The sequence below is a fragment of the Sander lucioperca genome, chromosome 3 (genome assembly GCF_008315115.2).
Source record: "Sander lucioperca isolate FBNREF2018 chromosome 3, SLUC_FBN_1.2, whole genome shotgun sequence".
Taxonomy (NCBI): Eukaryota; Metazoa; Chordata; class Actinopteri; order Perciformes; family Percidae; genus Sander; species Sander lucioperca.
The window spans coordinates 23,821,455-23,845,298 of NC_050175.1; the positions used below are offsets into that span (position 1 = coordinate 23,821,455).

General features: G+C 39.4%; 1 protein-coding gene and 1 long non-coding RNA gene across 6 annotated transcripts in view; one reads left to right on the forward strand and one right to left on the reverse strand.

Annotated features, from left to right (window-relative positions):
* syt7b (synaptotagmin VIIb) overlaps nucleotides 1-23,844 on the forward strand; it is a 111,436-nt gene that overhangs the window by 63,594 nt on the left and 23,998 nt on the right. The window contains exons 3-7 of one of the 5 annotated variants that reach the window (XM_031324171.2): nucleotides 1,002-1,081; nucleotides 3,202-3,342; nucleotides 8,120-8,314; nucleotides 15,833-16,180; nucleotides 20,179-20,301. In XM_031324171.2, the coding sequence (XP_031180031.1) occupies nucleotides 1,002-1,081; nucleotides 3,202-3,342; nucleotides 8,120-8,314; nucleotides 15,833-16,180; nucleotides 20,179-20,301 (887 nt within the window). Of the gene's footprint in view, nucleotides 1-1,001; nucleotides 1,082-3,201; nucleotides 3,363-8,119; nucleotides 8,315-15,832; nucleotides 16,181-20,178; nucleotides 20,302-23,844 lie in introns of all 5 variants that reach the window. The other 4 variants (XM_035999546.1, XM_031324172.2, XM_031324173.2 and 1 more) reach the window with 4 other exon arrangements.
* On the reverse strand, nucleotides 12,705-14,646 carry LOC116067686. The gene is made up of 3 exons (XR_004109292.1): nucleotides 14,636-14,646; nucleotides 14,031-14,040; nucleotides 12,705-12,867 (listed from the first exon to the last, which is right to left on the reverse strand). It is a non-coding gene; the product is annotated as an uncharacterized LOC116067686 (long non-coding RNA).

The following is a 23,844-nucleotide window of genomic DNA, read 5'->3' on the forward strand; positions in this document are numbered from 1 at the left end:
ATATATATAAAACGCTCATCCATGTGAGTAGAATACTATTCTTCTCATACTGTAGTTTGTCATTCAGGCATGTACTGTTAAAAGTCCTTGAGTTTTAGCTTTAAATCTTTTTTTTTTCTGGCACACTGTGATTTTTCTTTATAACTAATGTGGATGAGCCAAATGCGAAGTACTGCATATTTTGTCAAAATAGGGCATATGTGATTAAAACTCAGTCAAGTTGATGATGATAATTATCTATAGCAACAGATGGTAATGTAGCTGAGATCTCCAAACAGGATCAAGTCCAAAATGTTGTTTCCTTAAATATGGATAAAATAAGAGAGGTATTTTCTATTCATTGGACATTTTATGGCATATGTGCTCTTCATGTCCTTGTTGTGAGGCTACGATGAAAAAACATTATGTAAGAGTAGACGGTCTGTGTGACTCAGCTGGAGAGAGCTCAGTGTTATCACCCTCAAGAGTTCAATGAATATAAAGTCCAATAAAATGTAAAGCTCAATAACTGTAACTAGTTTAAATTGCTCTGCTGAAAGCTCGATCCATTATGTGGTAAAAATGTGCAGAAAGTAAGTAAAGTAAGCTGTATAATATATGACAATAGAAATGTCAGAATTTTTGCTGCCTTCCAGTTTTAAATTATTATGTGTATACAAATGTCTGTGTAGATATGTATCACAGTATCTTAATGTGTCTGAATTCATTCAGTGCATTGTATAGTAAGCATGTACATTTTCTTTTGTTTGTGTCTGAAGACATGTCCGTGCATGTGAGAGTGTGTTTTTGCATCTCATTGTAGTGAAGTGGTCCCTCGGCATGTTTTGATCCTCAGAAGCAGGCTGTAGTCCTGGCATCAAACCAATTCTGCTCTTCCCTCATTTATCATATTTTACAACATGTTTGGGACTTGATGCTATTCTAAAGCCCCTGTAATGTGCACTTCACTTGCAAAAATGCTTTTGGAAACAACGATCTGTCTCCTTCTTGTCTCTTTGCAGGGAAAGAGGAATAAGCCTGGGATGGAGGCTGCCAGCTCTCCAGATTCTGTGAGAGGTCGAGGGGAAAATAAAGCCATCAAGTAGGTGTCAGGGAGGGTTTGGATGAAGGCATATGGAAATGATCTATGATGTGTGATAGTATCGCATTTTAACAACCGTTTCTGATGGGAAAGCTAATTTTGTAGGGCTCCCCCTTACATAGTCTGAAATGTCCACCATGAAATGATGCCTTCAAGACAGTGTTATATGGGTATATTTCTCATTTATCAAAGAGGTTGAAATATCCAGTCTCTTAAAAACACCGTGGAGGGAAGTAATTTGTAATGTTGGGAGTAACACGTTACAAAAGTAACACAATTACAGTAATGTATTGCTTTTTGCTGTAATGCAGTAATATAATGCAATATTATACCTGTTACAATCTCAGTAACGCATGTTACAATCTCAGTAACGCAAGTTACAATGCCTTTTAACCTGGAAAAAAAACTCTCAGATATAAACATGTTGGGAATTAACATTTAGGCTTGCTACACGTAAATATAAGCATTACATTTTATCAGTGGTGGAAAGCAACTATTCCGTAGGCTACTTTAATACGGTAGTTGTAATTGAGTATTTCCATTTTTGTCCTACTTTGTACTTCAGATTAATAATACAAAATATTATGAATAAATACATTATGATGTATTAAATTGGATAATGATGAGACTTATCACCAGTGGTGAAATTCACAAGCTACCCGCCAAGTCATACTTCCACGGTTGTTTTAGTGAAAGTAACTCAAAAGTAACACAAAAGTAGTGTAAAGCATTACAATTCAGAGACAGTAATTTTGTAATATAACATATAACTCTTAGATGATATAAACTTGTAATCTATATTGTATTACATTTTGGAGGTAACTTGCCTAACACTGGTTATTTGTATATTTTGTTTGTACAAATCAAAGTTTGAGTTATGGATAAATAAGCTTTACCTCCAAATGACATTTCTTTTAATCAGTTTGGAACACTGACAAACACAGAAATGTAAATACAGTGGTCTCACATTGTTACACAACACTAAAACAGTGTTATCCACAACTTTAAATTGAAAACAGTAATTTTAAGAAATTGTTAAATTCAGAATTTTGCCAACTGAACTGTGCATAGCTGTAGTTATTTCATTTTGGATTGTAATATTAACATTGGGAACTAATTTGGGAATTTATATTATTATTAATTAAACATTAGGGTCCCTGTTTTAATGAGTGAAGCGTGAAGCGCCTGGCGCATGTGCATTTAGGACATGTACGAATCCACTCTTGCTAGTTCAACGGCGGAAAAAAGGGTCTGTGCGCCAGGCGCATGGTTCAAAAATGACTTAGTGTCTTAATTAATCATAGGTGTGTTTTGGGTGTAACATGCAATAAACCAATCAGAGTGTCATCTTTCATTCCCTTTTAAAAGCCAGGCACGCTTGTACCTTGGCACATTGCTATTATAAATTGCCAACTGCGTTGGTCTTAAACTAGCTAGTTAACTAGCTAAGACACTTGGGTCGGGCTTTGCGCTGCGCCGGGTGCAAGATAGGGCCCTAGAGGTGCTAAAGCGTGGGCATTGAATGACCCAGCTAACAATTTATATCACTAATTTGTTACTATTTTACCTTCAGTTTCCCAAATGTTATTCTCTCGGTTTATATCCAATGTATGTTTTTTCAATAACCTGTTATTTGTGTTGTATACTGACTCTTCTACCTCTTCTGTTTTATTTGTTTCCTCATCTCTGACTGATAAAACGTGCAGGTCACTCCTTGTTGCTCCATTATGGGTGTTTTATAATGCACCAATATTTCATGCTATCAGGTTTTTGGACATGATAATTACAACAGACTTATCTTAAACCTTTCTATTTAACCTGTGGAATCGTGTGATGAATATGTTAGACTCACCTTACAGTATATTGTATGAACAAATACATTCAGTATCTATGTTTAAAGAACTGCGCCCTTTTAGAATATAACTTTATAGGCATTGACATTATCACAGTTTTCCTATTTATTAACACTCTCCCTGACCTTTTAGATTCATGAGACAGTATTCTAACTTTGCTCATTTTTTTCCTCAACACTTCTCTCTTCTGTCATGTTGTTCTTCTTCATAAATGTCTTTAATTGCTTGATGCTCTTACCTGTCTTACCTCTCTCCCTCTCTCTCTAGCCACAATGATTTGGACAGAGACTTTTGGAATAACAATGACAGCAGCAACGTGCAACAGAGATGGAGCTCCTACCCGCCGAAGGAGTTCCTCTTAAACATGTCTCCCTATGCTCCCTACGGAGACCCTCGCCTCACGCCCAAGTGAGTCTCAGTCATGGCTGGTAAGGGACCCCTCAATCTGGGCAGGGCTGTAATGAACAGGGGCTTGTGTGCACCTTGGAAAACTCCCACAAAGCTGTATGACTAGTTGACATAATAAAAATTGGACATTATTAGCACAGTAAAGATATGTTTTGCACACTAAATTAAAAATTAAATAAAGTTGAGTGCTGATATTTGTTATATTTGTTATTCATTAAGTATCTCACAAATAAAAAAATATCAAAGTATATAGCCTATATATATATATATATATATATATATATATATATATATATATATATATATATATCAAAGACAGAGTTTGATCAATATATCACTCTGAGCAGTGAAAGGTCACATTTAATAGGCAGAAAGCCTCATTTTGTAACGCTGTCTGGCCACATGTCTTTTAACAGAAGTCTCCACTCATCCCTGGTAATCCTCATGTTTTTGCTTTCAGGCATGCGAGGGGGTGTTTAGTATGCACTGCTGGCCATGCAGCACCTGATAGAGATGTGCAGCACCATCCCTCAATATTGCTGTGATTCGTAGGACTGCCCTAACATTGACAGAAATTACGACCTTTTTCCAAATGATCGCTTTTAGAATGAAAGACGGTGTTTCTGTCTGCCAACAGCCGTACGTAATTAATGGATACTATCTGAAAAAGAAAACAGGCTTTGAACCATAAATGTTTATGAGATAGAGGATTACAGAAATAATCTAATTTATGTTGGAGACCCTCCTTTTGGTTGTTACAGTCAAAACTCAACAAGTCAAGTCAAGTCAAACATCAAATATGGGAAATAACATTTTAGTTTGCTTTTGCACAGTGTACAGGGTGTACAAGTGAAAGGTTTGATAGCCCCATTCTCTACAGCCCTGCTAGCCTCATCAGACCCTCTTTACCTCTCACCTGCAGCCCATGGAGTGTTACCATGGAGACGGACAACCCTCAGAGAGCAGATCTCACCTTTTCCCCTTTTATACAACCCAGCCTCTCCACCCAATGTATTTAAATCTGCTTCTCAGGATACTGTAGCAGACTTGAATTTAACTTATACTTACCTAAACCCTCATTTCCACCAACTGCGGTACGGCTGCGGATCGGCTCCGCTGTGTATCAGCTCCGTGCTCCGCCGTCCTTCAATACCTACCAGGTCCGGATTTGTTGCGGAACGGCTGCGGCCATGACTGACAGCTGTAGTCACGAGGACCCACGAGATCTCGCGAATTCACGTAGAATAGAACCACAAAACCAACAACAGTTTGTTTCCATCCAGAGGAGTAGAGGGGAAACAACTCTGTGCTGTGTTTTCAAGATGTAGTGCAGGGAAATATGATCCACCGTGAGCACGGTGTATTTTATTTTGAAAATTAACTGAATGTTTTATTTTGTTTCTGTGCTCGACTTCCTGTCCCGCACAATCTGAATTTTGTTGAATTGCTGCGGAGCTCTTCGGTGTCCGGCATAATTAGAAGCTCTGCGTATCTGCTCCGGAGCGCTGTGGACCGCCAGAGCTGGTACGGAGTCAGAATGCAGCCGTTCCGCAGTCAGTGGAAATACACTCGTTGACTTTAATAGAAACCTATTGACTCCGCCGCCGTTCCGGAGCGGATCCGCAGACGTTCCGCAGTTTGTAGAATTGGGGGGTCAGCTATTAGCGTTTCCACAGAGGGTTGACTGTTGTGGATTTTTAATTGTTTATTCATCTTTGAATGGGTTAGTTTAAAGAAATAATTATGCTTATTTGCTCTCTGGCAGAGAGTTAGATGAGAAGATCAACACCACTTTCTGTTTCTCACTCTGTTTTGTTAAATATAATAAGTATGTAGCTAGCTTAGCATAAAGACTGGAGACTAGGGAAACGGCTAGCCTGGCAACAAAATCCAGCTACCAGTCCCTCTAAAGCCCACTGATTAACACGTTATATCTGGTTTCTTTAATCTATACAAACACCAAAGTGTCAAATGACATTTGCTGTTTTATGGCGCGTTTACACCGCTCACGTTTTTTATGATGTGATTACATACAAAGTCAATGCAAAGCCAATGAGGCAAAGAAGCAAAATTTGCTTATTCGTGTGAGTTGAAATATTTCAACTCAAGTGAGAAATTCATGTGATGCTGTGTTGCGAAAATCTGCATTTAGATGCTCCTAGTGTCCTGACGTTGTTGAATCAGAAATGGAGGAAGAAATTATAGCTGTCTGTGGGCACCCAGAGACATTAAAACATAAAGCGTGGACGTTGGACTACCTGGTAAAATCTGAAATTATAGTCTGTTGTTGTGTTGATGGAGCAGCTACAATGTTAGCATAGCCCTGATCAATCTGAACTCAGAAAACAAGCATTTTAAAAGACGTTAGCTTGTCTTCTTTCAGACAGACCTGACAAAGTATAAATTTATACTTTTTACAAATAGGCATCATAATGTAGTGCTTTCCGCTTAGTTTTTATCCGTTTATTGCAATAAAAAAAGAAGCAAAATCGGCACCTCAAGTAGCGCTGTTTACTTCCTGGAGAAGGCAGTGAAATTCACCGTGCTTTTTGGTCCTCAGGATAATTATCCATACACAATGCTTTTAGATTTTTCAACGTATCTGGGACTTCCACAACAGGTACAAAGCAGCAATAGTGATTCTCAATGTGTGTAATAATAGTAGAAATAGTCCGGCACATAACTAACCCTGTAAAATGGTTAATATTTGTTTTTGCACTGAGTTGGTAGTAAGAGGTATCGGTAGACTTTTGAATATCTGTTTCCTTATGATTCCAGCCGTTGTGCTAAGCTAGGCTAACCGGCAGCTGGCTGTAGCTTCACATTTAACAGGTATGAGATTGGTGTGTAATCTTCTCATCTAACTCTCCACAAGAAATTTAATAAGTGTATTTCTCAAAGTGTTCAACTGTTTCTTTAATGGGGTCATTTCTGTTCTACTTTTTTCACAGTTGTGTTGTTTTTTTGTGAGTGTAAATTTGTGTGTGTGTGTGTGTGTGTGTGTGTGTGTGTGTGTGCGCGCACGCGCACGTGCGCGTGTGTGTTTTTACTTCTCTCACCTCTTCCTTCACTCGCTCAGTGTTTTCTGCTTATTTGTTGTCACTACTCCCACTATCACTCATCGTACTGTTAAGTGCTTTATGGCTGCCTGATAGTCCTCCTGAGTCTGGTCTACTGAGCCCTATTCCAAAAATAGACTGTTTCCGTCATGTACAGTACAGCAATTAAGTGATTGGATGGTAAAGCGTCTGTTATATATTAACCTTCATTCCATCATTCAGATGCATCTCACACGTCTCTGAGGCATTAAGTGAACCTGCTCATATCCTCTCTTATTACAACTCAGTGTGACTCTTTCAAAACCACAGGCTGATCAATTACTCTGTATCTGTGCAGTGATGTTGAAACTATTGTAAAATCAGTGGGCAGCAGCGACTGTTGCAATTGCATTGCATTTGGTTATTGAGATAATTATCTATATTTGACTGGCATTTAATCAACTGATGATAGTGGCATTTCTGAGCTATGTGATAGCAGATCAGTGAGCCAACTATTTCTTACTCCTGATAATGATGCCTTTAGGCAGGTTTGTTTGTTTATCAACTTTCAAACTCAGAGGCAATTCAAAGTGCATACATAAGATGAAAAACAAATGCATTACACCATGTATTATGGAAAATACTATAATCATATGCACAGGAGAGTTTTAGAGTTTTTAGACTGCTGATAAACAGTAGCCCAGGTTGTCAGAAAATATCTTATTGTTCAGTGAGAAATCATGAATTTTACCAGCAGTCTACACTTAATGTCTAAATGTTGTTGAAGACTAAATGTTGAATTGTCCTGGTGTGCAGCTGTGTGTGTCATGTGGTTTGTCCTCACTGAAAGGTCCCTGTACTGAAGTCGACGTTCTGTCTGTACTCGTCTCTGTGACGTCTTAAGTCGAGGTCAGCTGGGGTGGGTTAGGTGGCCCGATTTTAGTATGCTCATTAGATAAAAGTGCTTTTGTTTTCATCGTGAGCTGCAGGTGGGTTGCTGTGAGATTCGAGTACACATTAGTGTTCTGTTATCATTACCTGCATCGCTATTATGCCCAATTCACAGAGCCAGCAGATTGGTCATTCTTTGTGGAGTGAAATGAGGCCAACCTGCTGCTGCATCTCTAAACTTCTAAAACTCCTGTGGCCTTTTACTCACTAGAGATATTTTCAAAAACAGATTTTTAGTAAAGTGAGTAGCTGCAATAAGAAAGAAATCCCTATAGGCAATGCATTCTAAGTCTTCACTTTGCTAGTGAGTGAATTTGGTATTACAAGTTGTCTCAACAATTTGCTTTTTGTCTTAACATAAACAAATAAAGTAATCCGTTGACCATGAGTTCTGTGCAGTTTTGAACAGAACTTTTGTACTATGGAAGATTTGTTTTTGTTCCAGTCGAGTGTCCACAGAAAAACAACAACTGTGTTCTCCAATTTACCCACAGGGTTACACAGGAAATCTCAGTTCAGATCTCTTCACTGTTTTTTTTTTACTGGCTGTCTAAGTCACCAGCAGCGGCTGCTCAGGGTTGTTGTATGCTGGACACTTGTGGCTGGACTGAGAGCTCACAAAGTGTCTCAATCACCAGTTTGACTAACTTTACTGATGACTCTTTTGCTCTCCGGCTCTGTACGTCTGTCTCTCGTCTGTCCGTCTCTCTCTCTTCTTTGTATCCTGGTCCTTTCTTTCTGTCTGTCGGTGTTTCTTTGTCTCTGATCCACCCCACTGTTCCTCCCAGTGGGGCCGTGGATAAGGGTGGGCAGTGTGGTGCTGGACCCTCACCGGGTGCCAGTGACAGCGGGGGTGGTGCTTGCTCTGGGGCAGGGCCCAGTCGCAGTGACAGCATTCGAAGCATGGTGACGGGGGGCAGCAAGGCCGGTCGCTGGCAGAAGGTCCAGAGCCACATGCATGCCGGAGGCCTACGGTTTGGCAAGTGAGTGGCGCATGGTGACAGGGGTCACGCATGAGGGGCAACAGGGGGCACAACAACAGCATGGTATGGATATCAAGAAAGAGTGTGAGTTTGTAAAAAACATAGTTAATGGCATTGTTGCATGTACACTCGAAGATGGACATCAACAGAAGCTGTTTTTTACACCATGCAGATGAAGAGAATGTAAGGATGGGCTGGAAGAGAAGCCAGCTGCTTCAGTCTTAGACAAAGTGAATCCACACAGTCATGCTATTCCTCTGCAGCCTCCAATTTCCTAAAGGCTGTGACAGTTTCGAGGATTTCAAAAAGATGCTAACCGAAAATCTTCAAAGATGGTGTGCTTGTTCATCTGAAGTAACAGCTTTTTAAATTCTGAGTCGGTTGCATAAACAGCAGTAGAGCAGTTTTATTAGGCCAGTGATACAAAAGAAACCCTTTCTCAAAACATGGTTCAATGCAGCTTCATTTTAACCAAAGTTCACTGTGTATCAACCTCTGCAAATAGCTCAGAAGGTGTGTTTTGGAAAAGACAGTGTTTGTACATCAGCCAATCAACCAACAGTTATTCAACATGATTAGCTAATAGTGGAAACAACAACGATTGATAATTGAGTTGCAAAGTTAGAGGAGCTATTTGCCCTTGTTCTTGAAGTAAAAGTCCCATTCATTTTTCCCATTGACAATTCTATGACTCACAGTTAGAGCACTTCTACGGCTTAGATCAGCATGAAACTCTCCCGGTTAAATCATCAGTACAAAAGATTATCTGTGATTTAAGAAAAATCTGGTTATTCGATAAAAAAGTCTAAGGGATAAGCCTGTGTACATAAAGACTTTGAGGTAGACATTAACTATGACTAGGATTTAGACCTGTTCGCCAAAAAATACAGCCGAAGCATGATTTCTCAGAACGAAGTAACCATAACATTAACCTATAGGATTGTTACATTATCCAGGAGAGCCCTGTGTTTCTATGTTCAGGATCATTGAGGATATTGTTTTAAGGAAAATTTTGAAATGGGAATACAGAATGGGCAAAAAACACACACAGCAACGACTCCTCCCACTTCTCAATTATATAAACACGAAAACATAAAGATTAAGTATTTTACTATATTGCAGGTAGGTTAAAGCCTAATAAGGTTAATTTTTTTCTAATTAAAAGCAAAAAAAAAAAAATCCAAAACCCCGAAATTGTTACTATTTATATGTAAAACAAAACAGTATTTACTTTATTTAAAACAATGTGATTACTAATGAGTGATTGTTGTTCCTGTAGTTACACCACCTTACCAGTAGGGCTGCACGATTAATTGCACATTTTACCTCTAAGGATAAATGAACGATAATTAAAACAATTTTGTGATTCGACAATGGACACTGCATTTTTAAATTTTTTTGTATTAAGTTTTAAAAAATTAATTTTGCATGATAAAAATGTAAATAGGCTATACAATATATTTCTTAACTGCTAATTAACTTGTTAGTCCTAACTTTGAACAGCAAGTTGTGTTTTAAGCTCCTCTTTTTTCTGCTTGTTGAGAGCTACGTGACACATGAAACTATATTGATGAGGACCGGCGAGTTAAATCGGCCGTCCGAGAGTATAGGCTACCAGGCAGACACACAGCTGACAACATGCAGGTGGAGGCGCTGGAGACATTACACGCCGCAGGCCGCTGTGGACTTGTGTCAGTCCCGCAAGTGGTTTCAGGAAAGTGACTGCATGTGTCCGACAATGCACAAAACATCATGCCTACAGCTGTCCGCGGACACAGAGTGCGGAAAGTCTGTCAGAGTCTCCCGGACGGGTGAACTGAGACTCAGTTTCCTGCTTGTCGGTCAACGGTTAATGATCGGTTCAAATTAATTTCATTGTGCTTTCTTTTGGAAGGCTGGCTGCCAAAAATCGCCACTTACTAGCTAACTAATTAGCCTGAGTTAAACGCTAGTAAACAGAAGGTAGTGGCTGGTGTCTGGTGTGTGCGCCAGTGTGTGTGTGTGTGTGTGTGTGTCGGCCCGCCCCCGCATTTGGCGACTGCCGAGTAATTTTGGACCCTGCACACGCGGTAGAATGTTTTAAAGCGAAAGCAGGCCTATCGGCAGAAATAAATTATTGAAATTATCGTCACGGGAAAAATACGTCTAACAGCTTCAGAATTTCGATGTCGATACATTTTTGATTAATCGTCCAGCCCTACTTACCAGAGCAAAATAGATGATGTAAACAAGGTGCTGAAGACAAACATTTTAAAGAGAGGAACCCCAGGGTTTGTTCTCATCACTTCCTGATCTCCAGCTGTGTTGAGCATTCAACATATACTTACAAGCAGTGACGAGGTCGGAGCCACTATCAACTCTATAAGTGCTCTGTATTTAAATAATAATCTGTTCCATATATGTGAGTTGGACGTGGAAAAACAAATGGTGGTCGGTAAAAGCTGCATGATTTTTTTGTGTGCATTGAATAGAATAATGAATAAAAGATCTATGTATGTAAATCGTATCCCAGATAATCAGTCTCCTAAATAGTTCATTCAGTAAATCTAGAGCAGAATATAGTTGAATAGATTATAAACAAGTGCAGCATGTAGATTTACAGTAGAGCACTTTAAAAGTCATCCTCCATTCATTCATCTTTAGCCAACTTGTATCTATAATTCTGTCCTTGTTGTGATACAGTATATTGATTAGAAACATAGCAGAACTCTGCCTTCAGAATTGATATTTATAGACATTATAAATTGCTTCCACGCATAATGAATTAATAATTTTTCACGTTTGACTGATTTTCACAAAGTTTTAAAGCAACACCAAAGCACTTTTCCTCTTCGGTCCCCCTACAGGTTGGAGGCGGAATTGTTCATGACCGCTGTCGTAATGTCTCATTATGTCTCATTCGAACTACAGATCCGCCACCCGATCTGGCAAAATTGCATAGTGTGGTTATAGCCGATAGAGGGCTGCAAAGCGAATGCAAAAGTGCCGTTCACCCTGTTACGAGTTGATGAACCACTGAAACGATTTTGGAAACATTATTTTAAGGTACAAAAGAATCTTTGGTGTTGCTTCAAGTAAATCTTATAATAATACACTCTGGATTTTTAACAACGTCACTATTAGACTTGCACAATTTTTGGACTTGAATTTAAATTGTATTATTCTTCAATCCTGTCACTCCTCCTTTCAGATCTACCTGTATTTCCATTTCTCCTCTGGAATTGGTTTCTATTTGTGGGCATTTACCTCTCCACCCTCTCTCCCACTCTCTCTCTCTCGCTTTCACTCTTCACTGTTAGTTTTTCTTTTCTTTTCTCGCTCTGACTCTGTCTCCTTGTTCTTCACCCTCCTCAATTTTCCTTAATTACAAAATCATTCAAGGTTTATAGTCAGCTTAATTGACTTTCAAGCAAGAAGAAATGTGAAAATAACCCTCTAAGTCAGTAATAGAATAGAGCAGATAAAGAGGGTTCATGCTCAAGGAATATGAATGACTGGTGCTGGTGTTTTACAGACAGATGCAGAAGACAATAAACACTTGGGTAAAATCGCAGATTGCCTGCCACATGAGCGAGAAGAGACAAGTTGCACTTTAAATATGCGTTTGTGGTAGGGTCATGGGGAAAGTGGGAGTTCCACCCAAAAAGGTGGGAGGATAGGCGTAAAGTGCGCCTAATTATATATTCCGCGGTATTTACAAAGACTGCCAGGAAATTCTCCGCCTTTTAAAAGCAGGTCTAAACCAGGAAGCGCGTTTTCCTGTGTGTAAAAATGTACCTTATTCAATGGCAGCAGACTAAAAACTAAATGAAAAAAACACCTCCATGTCTTGCGATTATTTAACTATATAACACTCTCTTTAATGACTTAACCCCATCGGTTTGGTTGACATATAAATGATATAAACATATGTATACATACATAAAGCCACACAACAGTATCATAACAGACCACACATACCTTCATTCTCTACAGAGATCTCAGCAGTATCTATGCCGTCCACACCTTCCACCTGTTCGGCAACAAGTGTTTGCTGCAACACCTCTTCAATAGTAGATAGCGTGTCTATTTCTGGTGGACCTGAACCGGTTCTCCTCGATTATGCACGGTTGTATGCTACCTTCTCTTTTGTTCTGCGCTTTATGTCGTGCCACCGTTTTTTTACCTCCTCCACTTCTCTCCGTATAGATGATAACGAGTTGATTTTATTTGTTATGGCAATCCAAATCGAATTTTTTTCCGAGGGTGTGGATGTTCTGCCCTGTAATATGTTCAGGTTTGTTGTTACTTCATGCACTAATAGGTCAATTTCATCGTCACTAAGTTTAAGCTTGCGCTTTCTTTTTCCCGTAGGAAGATCCATGATAGATACATGCGGGCCCATTCTTTGCTCTTTTAGAGGCTTGTTAATTATGCTAGAGGGCGGAGTATGCAGTGATTACCTGATGATTGTCAGGTTTGATAAATGCTACGCAAAATGAGGAAGCATAGCGTGCGCTATTACCGAACTCACATAAACAGACGCAGCGTAAACTGCGCTAGTGTTAGTAAATCTACCTCTCTGTTTTAGAGCTTTCAAGTTTCTTGCCAAATTCTTTGCCAAATTTATGACAGCGAACAGACTGGCAAAATGTATTAGCACATGGACTGGCTCCCAGCTGTCTGGCCTAATGCCATCATGAATCCATCCAGATGTATTGATTTATCATGATGTCGGTTATGATAACATGACCCAGAAATAATGTGCAACACAGAGCTTTCTATGTGTGCCACTGGATCCTTTGTAGTTATCCTTCATATCTGCACGTGACTGTACCATAGCTGCAGTGTTTGGTTTATATGCTCGGATGTTCAAATAACAGCCTTTTATTTTTCTAACATTTCATTTCACCTCTGTCCACCAGTCCAAAGTGAACACGTCTTGTGATTGCACCATATGAACAATACATGATGTGGAGAGAAAAGTGATCTTGGAAAAGTTTAAACCAACATATACAGCACATATACTGTAAAAAAGTCATCGTTGGTAGATAAACTTAAAAATATATATTACATTGATGCTTTAAGATCTTGAGTTTATCGAAACTCAAATAAGTTAACATAAAATGAATGACTTGAAAGTATATATAGCCTTTCAACTTATTTATGAATGAATGAGCATGAAGATGAATAGAGTCAGCTCGAAATGTAAGTGCACACAGCCATCAATGATATAAATAATAAAAACATTTTTTCTTTTACATCTTTCAAACAACGTGGCAAAGTGTGAGCAGCCACTGTAAATAGGGCTGGGTATTAGTACTCAATACCTTTTTAAGGTATCAACTGAAATAACCCAGTACCGAGTAGTATCGAAACTGTTCCAGTCAACAAACAACAACAAAACAATCAATCACAAACAGTCCTACAATACCTGCATTTGATCCTTTTTGTAGTTAGATCTCCAAAAAAATGCTGTGCAGTTCAGTGTGCCAAGATGCCATCAAAACATTTGAAAGTCATTTCAACACTTGAAAAGAAAATGTATTTGTGTAAAAAAATCATTTGGATGGGAAGGAGTGGTGGTGGCATTTTACACAACTGAATGCCTTCATTCACATGATGGGTATTGAAGGAACAAAAAAAAAGGGATCAAGTGAAGTACTTGAATTGGTATCGGTATCACTTTAAGGGTACTGATATTGGTACTGTTATCGTCATTTTTTTTAAACAATACCCAGCCCTGGCTGTAAATATTTTCAATTTCCCTTACCACTTCTCAGCAGACTGTCCTGTAATGGCCATCAGAACTTATTAGTTCAGCTATCTTTCATGTCTTTTCGAAGGCTGGCTCTAAATACAACTATACCCATGAGCCTCAGCTGCAGTTGCTTTGGAGAAGAAGCAAGTCAGAGGCACAAATCAGAGCTGTAGCAAATTCAAAACACTTTCTTTGTTGCTTCTGGGTTGCTTCAAAACACTGTGCCAAAATTGACAAATAACTAAATAATAATAAAATATTTAAGCTCCTTGATTGTATATATCTTAACAAAATGCATTGTATGAGTCATAGTGAACTTCTCTAGTCAAGTTTTGTATATACACACATAGCTTGTAACTTTTAACTTTTTATCAAAGAACCCATTATTCTTTGAATGCCGTTGCTCGTCTTTTAACTTGAAGCTTCATCCAAGCCTGGGAAGTGCTCCAACTACCAGTTGCCTAATGTCTGTGCAGAAAATAAACCAGACTTTTACCTCTGGAACCCTAAATTCCCAAAATGTCTCCTCCGGACTCAAAACTCTGTAACACGTCTGTCTGCTCAACAGATAACCAGCAAACGACTTTGATACATTAATTCACATTTATTCAGGTAAAATATTATGCAAAAGTAAATGTACATTCTCATCAAAGCCTTTCCTCAGGAAAGACCTAATAGCGTGCAATATGCGAGTGAGTGTGTGTGAATGAGAGAGCCTGCATGCATGGGTGCATGTACTGTATATGAGCTCTGTCATGTATTTACATGATCCAGCATTACTCCGCTCCTCAGTGGGCTTGTCTCCTGGCTCTCCAGCAGAGTTAGAGCCGAGTTAATACTGAAGAGCGAGCGCTTACACAACTCAAGTCCAGGCAATAAATCCTCCCTCACAGAATTAGCTCCAGACAGCTGTTCAGCACAAGCTTGACGTTTTTAGGCAGGGGAGTAATTGAAGGGTGGATAAGCGGTGAAGCATTATTACATAATTGTTAGAGTAGCAGATCGGTAATTAGGGAACAGACTTAAAGAACACTGATTGGAGGTGGTGTGGAGATAGATTAATGTGAGGGCTGAGAGTTGAGAAAAGATGAATGGACAGAGGAGATGGAGAACAGTTGATCTCAGAAGCACAAAGGTAAAGAGAAGAGTGGAAAGGGAAAACGGAGCAGTAGCAGACAGGACCTTAGAGAGAGACTGGTGGGAGAGAAAGGCAAGAAGGTATAAGTAGGTCAAGGCTAATTAAAGGAAGAGGTAACATACAGAAACAATTTAGCGCTGCAGATGGAGAACAGAGACTCAAGTGATAATGACACTTTCACTTCCACTGCAGAGGTTTGTTTTGACACCAGTTTGGAGAAAAATAATTGAATCTTTACACGTTGCATGTCAGCCCATTCACACACTCATACACTGTCATGCAGCAAAAGCTTAAAATTCTACACAGTTGTTTTCATACAGGTGTTGAATACAGGTTTCTTCTTTCTCCCTCTTTCACTGATCTTCTTTGTTGTTTCTTCTCTCTTGATCCCCTCTCCCTTGGATACTCACTGTGAACACTGTGCTGTATCTATATATGTTTTTGCCATTTTTATCTTCTGCTTCTTCCTTTTGATATCAACATGATCCCGTTACTTTTTTTTATACATAAATACTTTCATCTCTTCTATATCCTTTTTAAAACTACCTGCCCTGTCCTGTACGTTTCATGTTATCTCTAACTTGGATGTCTTCCCTGTTGTATCCATCTCTGTCCTCGGTGCTCCCATGTTTCTGCTCAGTTTTGGGGACGCTTCCCTCTCGTCTGCTTCCACCCTGGAGCACATCCCATCCTCAGCCGTGGCGCGCCCTCGGCCTCTGGTCCGGCAGCAGAGCCTCCAACAGCCCCTCACTCACCAGCCCCCTCCGGGCCCAAACGACCCCCCAGTCACCTCACAGAGCCTGGGCCAGCTGCACACAGGCCCAGGCGGCGGGGGCCACCGCGGGGGCCCGCGCGGGGTTCGGGGGAGTCCGGCTGGAACCTCCCGGCACAGAGGAGCAGGGACAGGTCGATCGAGGTCAAATCCTGGCAGCTGGGATCACATGGTGGAGCAGATCCGCCACAGAGGGCTGGATGTCAAGTCATTCTTGTAAGTGTCATGAAGTTTTCTACTCTGTAAAATGTTGCTTCGGGAAAGCGTGACAAAAGACATTACCTTTGCAAAATTTTAAATGTTGAAATGTTGTTGAGGCTTTGCCAGAGATACGGATTCAAGTCAACTATGATACCTTTTCAGAGTATAGTTTGTGATGTTGATGGATGTATCAATGTTTACTACATTATGCACATTAATAGCAAGTCAGTGTCCACCATCAGTAGGTGATATTGTCTTCTCTCAGATACTGTAATCTCTGAGTATGCTGCAAAGTGATTTTTGAAAGGCCTTTGTCATTGTGTTTGTCAGTTTGTCAATGTGTGTTCGTGTGGGTGTGTATGTTTGTTAATTGAAAACCGACTGCTGAATGCAGAGGTGTAAAAATATAACATCTGAATATTATCATATATTTAACAAGTGTATTGTATATATATTGTGAATACCTAGTAACTCCAGAGGGTCTTAAGAAAACCAAACTTGTTTTGAACTTGTCCAAAGTGCATTTATGAATTTAACTGGGTTGAAAAAGGTTTCATAAAACCAAGCTTTACAGAATGTCACAGCATGCATACATGAACTACACAGTTGCAGTAACATGTTGGGGCTGTTGTAAGGTTATTCTCCTCTATGTGGATTCTTTGTGTCTAGATTCATAACAAAACTTTGGAGGAGGCATGAAATGGTTGAAACAGCTGGGCAGCATTGGAAAGTTGTTAAAATATTAATTCTAAAACAGATTCAGCTTTTTGAATAAATAAACTGCGTTTTTACACACTACAGACTACAGGTCTACATACTACAGACTTGATCAATCTAACTTAACACATTTTAAAATAACCCTACTTCTAACCCAATCAGTGTTCAGAAGAAATATTCTCTCACCTTACACTTTGGCAAAGATAATTACGGTTTTTACGTTAGCGATTTTCCGATTCTTCCACTACAGAGTTGGGCGGCTGCTAGTGTGCGAAGGCAACTTATTGTTTGAGATACCGAACACGAAGAGCTCTCATCCTCCGCTTGACTTGAATGATAGATTACAGATGATGTGCTCCACAAAGCAGCATCACGTAAACGTCTCATTGTCCCCTCCTGACCATGAACATAGACACTCACACACAGAGCTCGATACTCTTTGTACTTTTTGCTTGTCTTCCCATTAACAGTGTCTCCAGGCCAGTGACCTCCCTGCCTTTGTACATCATCATTCAAATGAGGCTGGGCACATTTATAGGGAGGTGGCATCGCCCATCGTCCCTGTCCCTAATGAATCTCACTGGACCAAACATGTCAGTTGTTGAGCCTGAGGGGAAACACTGTGGGGAGTAGGAAAATCATGTAATCAGTGGGGTATGAACGACCAAATGCAGCAGTTTCACCTTCCACGTGTGTCAATGCCTGTCACACAGTGTGACAACTGAGCCTCCCCGCTTACATTTCAGATCAATAGAGCTCGTGTAGGTGGTAATGATTTCAGAGCCCTGTTGTTGGTGTGCGTGTGTCTTTTTTGGACATCTATACAAATCCATTCACCTTATCGACGGGCCCCATGTTGGTACTGTTTACACATCCCCAGTGGTTTCTCAAGTGCTAATGTGTTCCTCTTGTTGTCGATATTGCTTCAACAAACAGAATCTTGTTAAAGAGGGAATGCACTACAGAAAACAGGCTGGGTAACTAGATCATAAGTGAGAGATATAGATAGATGAGAGGAAGAAGATCAGAAGAAAAATAAGGAGAAATTGACAAAAAAAAAATCAGTCAGGGAAATAGGGAGGATTTAAGATGCACATTTTTTAGTATGGTGATCCTATTGATTTGTTAATACTTATTGGCCATGTGCAAAATTACACAAGTATTCAGTTATACCATAGTATCTGGCTCATCTTTTCAGGATTTAAACATTTTTAAAAGAAGTTTTGATTACTGTATTAACATAGTTTCAGGAATGCTAAAAGAGCCATCTCTCAATTTGTTTTTTCCTAAAATAAAACATTTGAGTAATTATTAACGTTCCTTTACCACTGCTAATCTGCAAAATGAAAAATGGAAAATTGTGCTAAATGTTTTATAATTATGCCTTAAAATTGGCAGTCGGTTGATGATTAAGGATGAGCATAATCATGTTGTCCTTGCTTCAGCACGCTATGTTTGAGGCTACATAAAGAGGAAAACAGCATGGTAGAGGCACAGAGAAAAGTATGAGAAGGCAGAATAGTGTAAATGTTGTGCCTACATGTGGGTTGTTATTTTAGGACTGGGAATTACAGGGTTAGTTGTAGGCAAATGTTAATTTGTTAAGGTCACTGTTTGCATGGCCTCTTAAATTCACGGTGCAGCATACTTCAGTAAGATGTAATTTAAATGACCTCAGGCATTTTTAGAGGGAGAATAACAGCTGAAAATCAACTTGATATGTTTCTTTGTTGCAGGTTTTTGTTAAGGCCACCTCAATTTCCATGGATTTCTTTTCGCTTTTTTTTCTTTTTCTGCATGTCATTTCAATTTGCTCTATTTTTTCTCTCTGAAACAATGCAGTCCCTTTGCTTATGCTTTTCTATTTTTACACATTAAAATTTCTAGGAAACATGCAGTATAACACAGGATGATAAAGCCATGAAGGCATTAGTGGTTCTAAGCCTTTCTGCTAATGATGCTCATTTCAGGCAAACCCATTTCTATGATGAACATATCATGGCTAAAAAAAAATAGAAATTTATTCCTGTGATAAGAACATTGTTCACTGATGTATTATATAACCTCATATATTATAATGATGAATTAAAAGAAAAAGCACCTTACTTATGTGTCTAATATATTGCACATGTTGGCCTATGATAAATATCCCCTGTATCATCCCTTGTATTTACGTTATGCTATAAAACAAATAATATTAAAAATGCACTGGCTACTCTATTATGAGTCATACAACATGATGCCAGTGTTAAATAACTGAAGAAATAATCAACCCAGCAAAATCATCAGATTATGTAGTAGAAACTGCTCAAGGTAATGCTACAGCCTACAGTACATTAAGTAATCATAGGCGCTACACATTATTCCAAATGTGAGAATAAGACTTTGTAGTAATTCAAAGGCTGGATGGCTTTAAATAGCACACTCTCAACCTCACAGAGGGAGTGGTAAAGAAGTCTTAAGATCTCCTTTCAGTGACAGTGGATCTATTTTCTTCTGACCTCTAAAATATCTTATATGTCTTATTTGCTAATACAAGAAAATAGAGAGATTTGCCAGAGGGTGAAGGTGGTGCATTAATTATTTGTGTAAAGGACATTACTGATGATGGAAATGACAGATTATGTTTTCCAAATATATGAATCTTCCCGCCATAGAATGAAACCTTACTAACTTTGGATTACTTAAAAGTTTAACGTTTGTGTTAGTGTTGAAATATGCAAATAAGAAGTCATTTTGGTGTCACATGTCGAATAAGGGGGACAGAAAGAAAAACTCCCATTAAGATGTGTCGTGCAGTGAAATGCAAAATCATACTGTAAGTTGCATTTCTAGGTTATGGTTTGTTCTGCACATACAATAAACCAACAGAATCCAATGTTTCCTATGTTTTTAAAGTGTTCAATGACAACACCAAATCAGCTGTAAGGAAAAAAACTAAGTACTTGGTATACAAAATATATATATTATATATATATATATATAATATATACAAATGTATTGGATTCTCAACTCACTCCATAGCACACATGTCTGGTTGAGATACACTGCAGTGTAAAGTATGGATTGAGTATTTGTTAAGATGAAATGGTGTCCTCACAGCGGTCTTCCACCTCTCTCCCATTCTCTCTTTGTACGTGAAATGAATGTGTACTGCGTGTTTTGTTTTGTTTTATTGTGTATGTTGGAGTGTGCGTGTGTGCGTGTGTGCGTGTGTGTGTGTGTGTGTGTGTGTCCGTGCCTATTTGTCTACACACCTTGTGGTCTTGTGATGTCTTGTTTGTCCCTGTGTCCAGTGAGGGGAAGATGGTTGTTCTATCTCTAGCAATCGGGCTGGCTGAACAGGATGATTTCGCCAACCTCCCAGATCTCCAGGAAGCTCCAGCAAGCATAGAGAACGAAACCACACCAGAAAAGAGGTAATGAGAGAAAGAGAGAGAAGAATGATGATGAAAAAATTAGTTTTGGCACAAGAATAAAACAAATAGCTCAGGTGGCTGTCATACTGGAGAGGTACATAATGATACCATGTAATTTAAAGTGTTGCAAGTAACCTGAAAGAAGTAATTTTCATGTTACAGTTAAAGTTAAACATTGCGTAATATTCGTATTTCTCACGATTTGACGCCCCTACAGTTTGAGAGTGTAATTAACTTACGTATGCTGTTGTCATAAATATCGACAGCTACACGTGCAAAAAAAAAAACTACTGAGTCATAAACTTTGCTAACGCAGCAAAACATCAAGCAAGTGCAACAACATAAGACATAGTAAGCCGGCTAATATTACTAGTCCAACAGCAAGATGGCAAGCTGGCCGTCTGCAGAACTCTCACAACTAAAAGCCAGTCCAAATTGTCCGGCTGCAGCTCGGTCACCCTCTCTTTTTCTCCTCTTTCTTCGTGTCCTCTTCGCTCTCCTAACCTCTGCCATGATGTCTGTAGCGGCTGCTGATCCCAGTACCATTGCCCGCTCACCCGGCTCCAGTTTTGGCACGACGATGCTTCCGCCGCTGTCCCCACCAACATTAATTTACCCATCACCCCGGGCCTGAAAACCTTCTCCTCCCAGCGGTCTAAAGCAGCTGTGCTAGCATTGTAAACACCAACACTCCCCCTGGTGTTCCGTGCTCCTAGTCCTGGCAGCACAGCTAACTGAGCTAAAAGCTGACGGCAGCTTTGCAGTTAACAGCAGTTAGCTTTACTTTAGCAACAAGTAAAACCTAAATCTCTGAGAGTCGAGGCAGAGCAGCTAGAGGACATCAGAGGGAAAACCAGAAAAAAAATTCATCGTAAAATATGATCCTGTTTCACCTAAATCAGCCTTAGTGCCGTAAAGTGTTACAGCACATACATATGCCTGTAGATCGTATCTGCTCCCCAAAGTTACAGTGAGGAATGACGGAGGCACCATTCTCCTTATTACTAGTCACTGTAGCATCAAAATGATTTTGAAGCTGTTATTTTAGGGTAAAATAGTAACACAATGTTGCTTTAAAAAACTGAATAAATCATAGCTGCTTATGATGCTGTTTATTCTACTCATAGGATTATTATGAAAAGCAACACAGACCAGTAGGACTGACTGTTTCAAAATTGAAAAATAGTCAATTTGAAAACATATATTTGAAACTGGTCAGTAGCATCTTTTATTTAAAAACCATCAGTTAAATAGTAAAACAAATATTGTATTGACATTAGTATCAACAATCATGTCTTGATACCAGTGGTGTCACCAGGATTTTAGAAATACTGATGTCATGAGTGTTCCCATGGCAACCTTACCTTGCACTGTTTGTTTTTCTTTTGATACTGTGTTCAGCTTCATGTTCACCACATTTTCTTTCCAACTTCACATTTTGGATCCACTTGTTCCTTTTTTTTTCTTGTCCACTGTGTTCTTCATCCAGACCTTTTTTTAAGTCTGCTCATCAGCTCTTTACTGATTGATCTGCGAGTCACAGGAGAAGGGCACTCTCATTATTTAGAAGTAAGATTCTTCACATGAACCACTCGTTTAAAAGTATGCTAACCTCTCATCTACCAGTGATCTCAGAGCTGCTGTCAGAGTCTATGACAATCTCTCAGCTGGTGAACAAAGGACTAAACCGGCTGCCCTCTTATCACATCAGTGTTTAAGGGATCTTAACCCACTGTTTTGACACTAGAAGGTTGAGCATAACACTGGGTGTAGTTCCACATAACACTAAATGGATTTTTAGAAGTTTTCTCAAACCCTCTCTGCAGTGCATCTAAGTGTGCATCTCTAACTAGGTCATCTGTGAATTATTGGTTGATCAAAAATAGCCGTCTGTCTTAGAAAAAAAGAACACTTGTCTTGTTTTTGACAACAATTGTGACCTTTTGTATGCTTTTAAAATTTAATTTAAAATGTCCAAGCGTCAGTCAGGGGATGAGGACCAGCTTATGTCTTGTCCCCCCCCCCATCATCCTCTCTCGCTCTCACTGTCTGGAGGTCTGTCAAGCATCTAACTATAATCACAGCCAGCGAGCCTCTACCCTGAGGGGTCGTGAGGCCAAGTCGTCTAGTGTCCTTCCACAACTAATAACATCTCTCCATCATCATCTATGTCCGTCTCTCTCATCTCTGTGTCTCGGTAGTTACCCGGTAAGCTCCCTGTGCCCGTCTGCTGGCTAGCTCCCGGCCGTTTTCATGGAGCCCACCAGACAGAACGATGGAACAGGATGATGCGGCCAAGAATATGTGACAAGAAGAAAAGACACTGTCAGACAGTGAATGAGAGACAGAAAGAGTGGGACACCCTATCTCTCAGCTATCTAGAAAAATATGCTAGAAGATAAAAATAGACACTCCCAAAGAGCTTTGAGATTGTGTTAGTTTATTAATGAAATCAAATACAGCTCGCAGCACAAATATCTAAAAACGCCAAATCTGATAATAGAAAAATGATAGGATAAAAGCTGTGTGCGCTTTGCATTACGTCAAGTCTAAATATGGACAGTAAACAAACAGACCAAGTGGAACCTTTGCTTTAAGATATTTAGACATTATAATTAAAACTGCATTGACTAATATTTTAAGCACTTTGGCGCAGCAGAACAAGCTGTAAACACAACATTGATGTTGTTAACATGTTAGTTGCCTATTTACTTAACCACCAGACACATAAAAACATTAGCATTCATTTGGAGTCGTGTTTGTGTTTGCCTGACGAATTCAAGTAAGTATGTTTTCGTCTCCTCCAACTCCTGAGAAAAATATTTGGGTATTTAGGTGCTAAAAACTACACTATGTTCACCAGCTAGTGGCTAACTTTGTCTGTCTGTCGTTTGGTGCTGGGCAGATAGTGTGCAGTGTGTTTATCAGAGCCTTTTCACTGGAAACAGCTGCCTGCCGCTGCTGGAAACAAGGTTGATGAAAGCAGTGAGACCTAAACCTAAACACTACATTTGTGGGACTGTAAAATTAAAACGATCTAAAAGGGGAACTGCAGAGTTGGTGATCATTCTTGGTCAGTTCATGACTACGAGCAATCTCTTTCACATTACGCACAGTCAACTGATCCATTGTTATTATAAAAAACATTGATAAATGCAGATTTAATGTGTTTTTAGAGTTCACTCAATAGTCACTGACCATCACAGCTGCCAGGGAACTTGTAGGCATGAATCATAATTATCTCATAAAACACTGCACTTGTTTTCCTTGTTCAAAGGAAAATATGTTTACATACTGTAAGTGAAGAGATGTATGACTAGTTTGTGATTAAGTGGTGATATACAGGCAGATACTACAGCGGTGTGCACTCAGACGCTGAGAAATGCTCATCAAAGCTTGCAACATAACACTGAGATATGATCTATTTTAATCAGTGTGTTGTGTTAAACGTTTAGTTTTAATCTGTGATTTAGGATGTAGAAATAGCCAAAGCTGTCGTCTCAAAAGCTGTCCTGTACTTATTACATCTTAAATATAAATTCT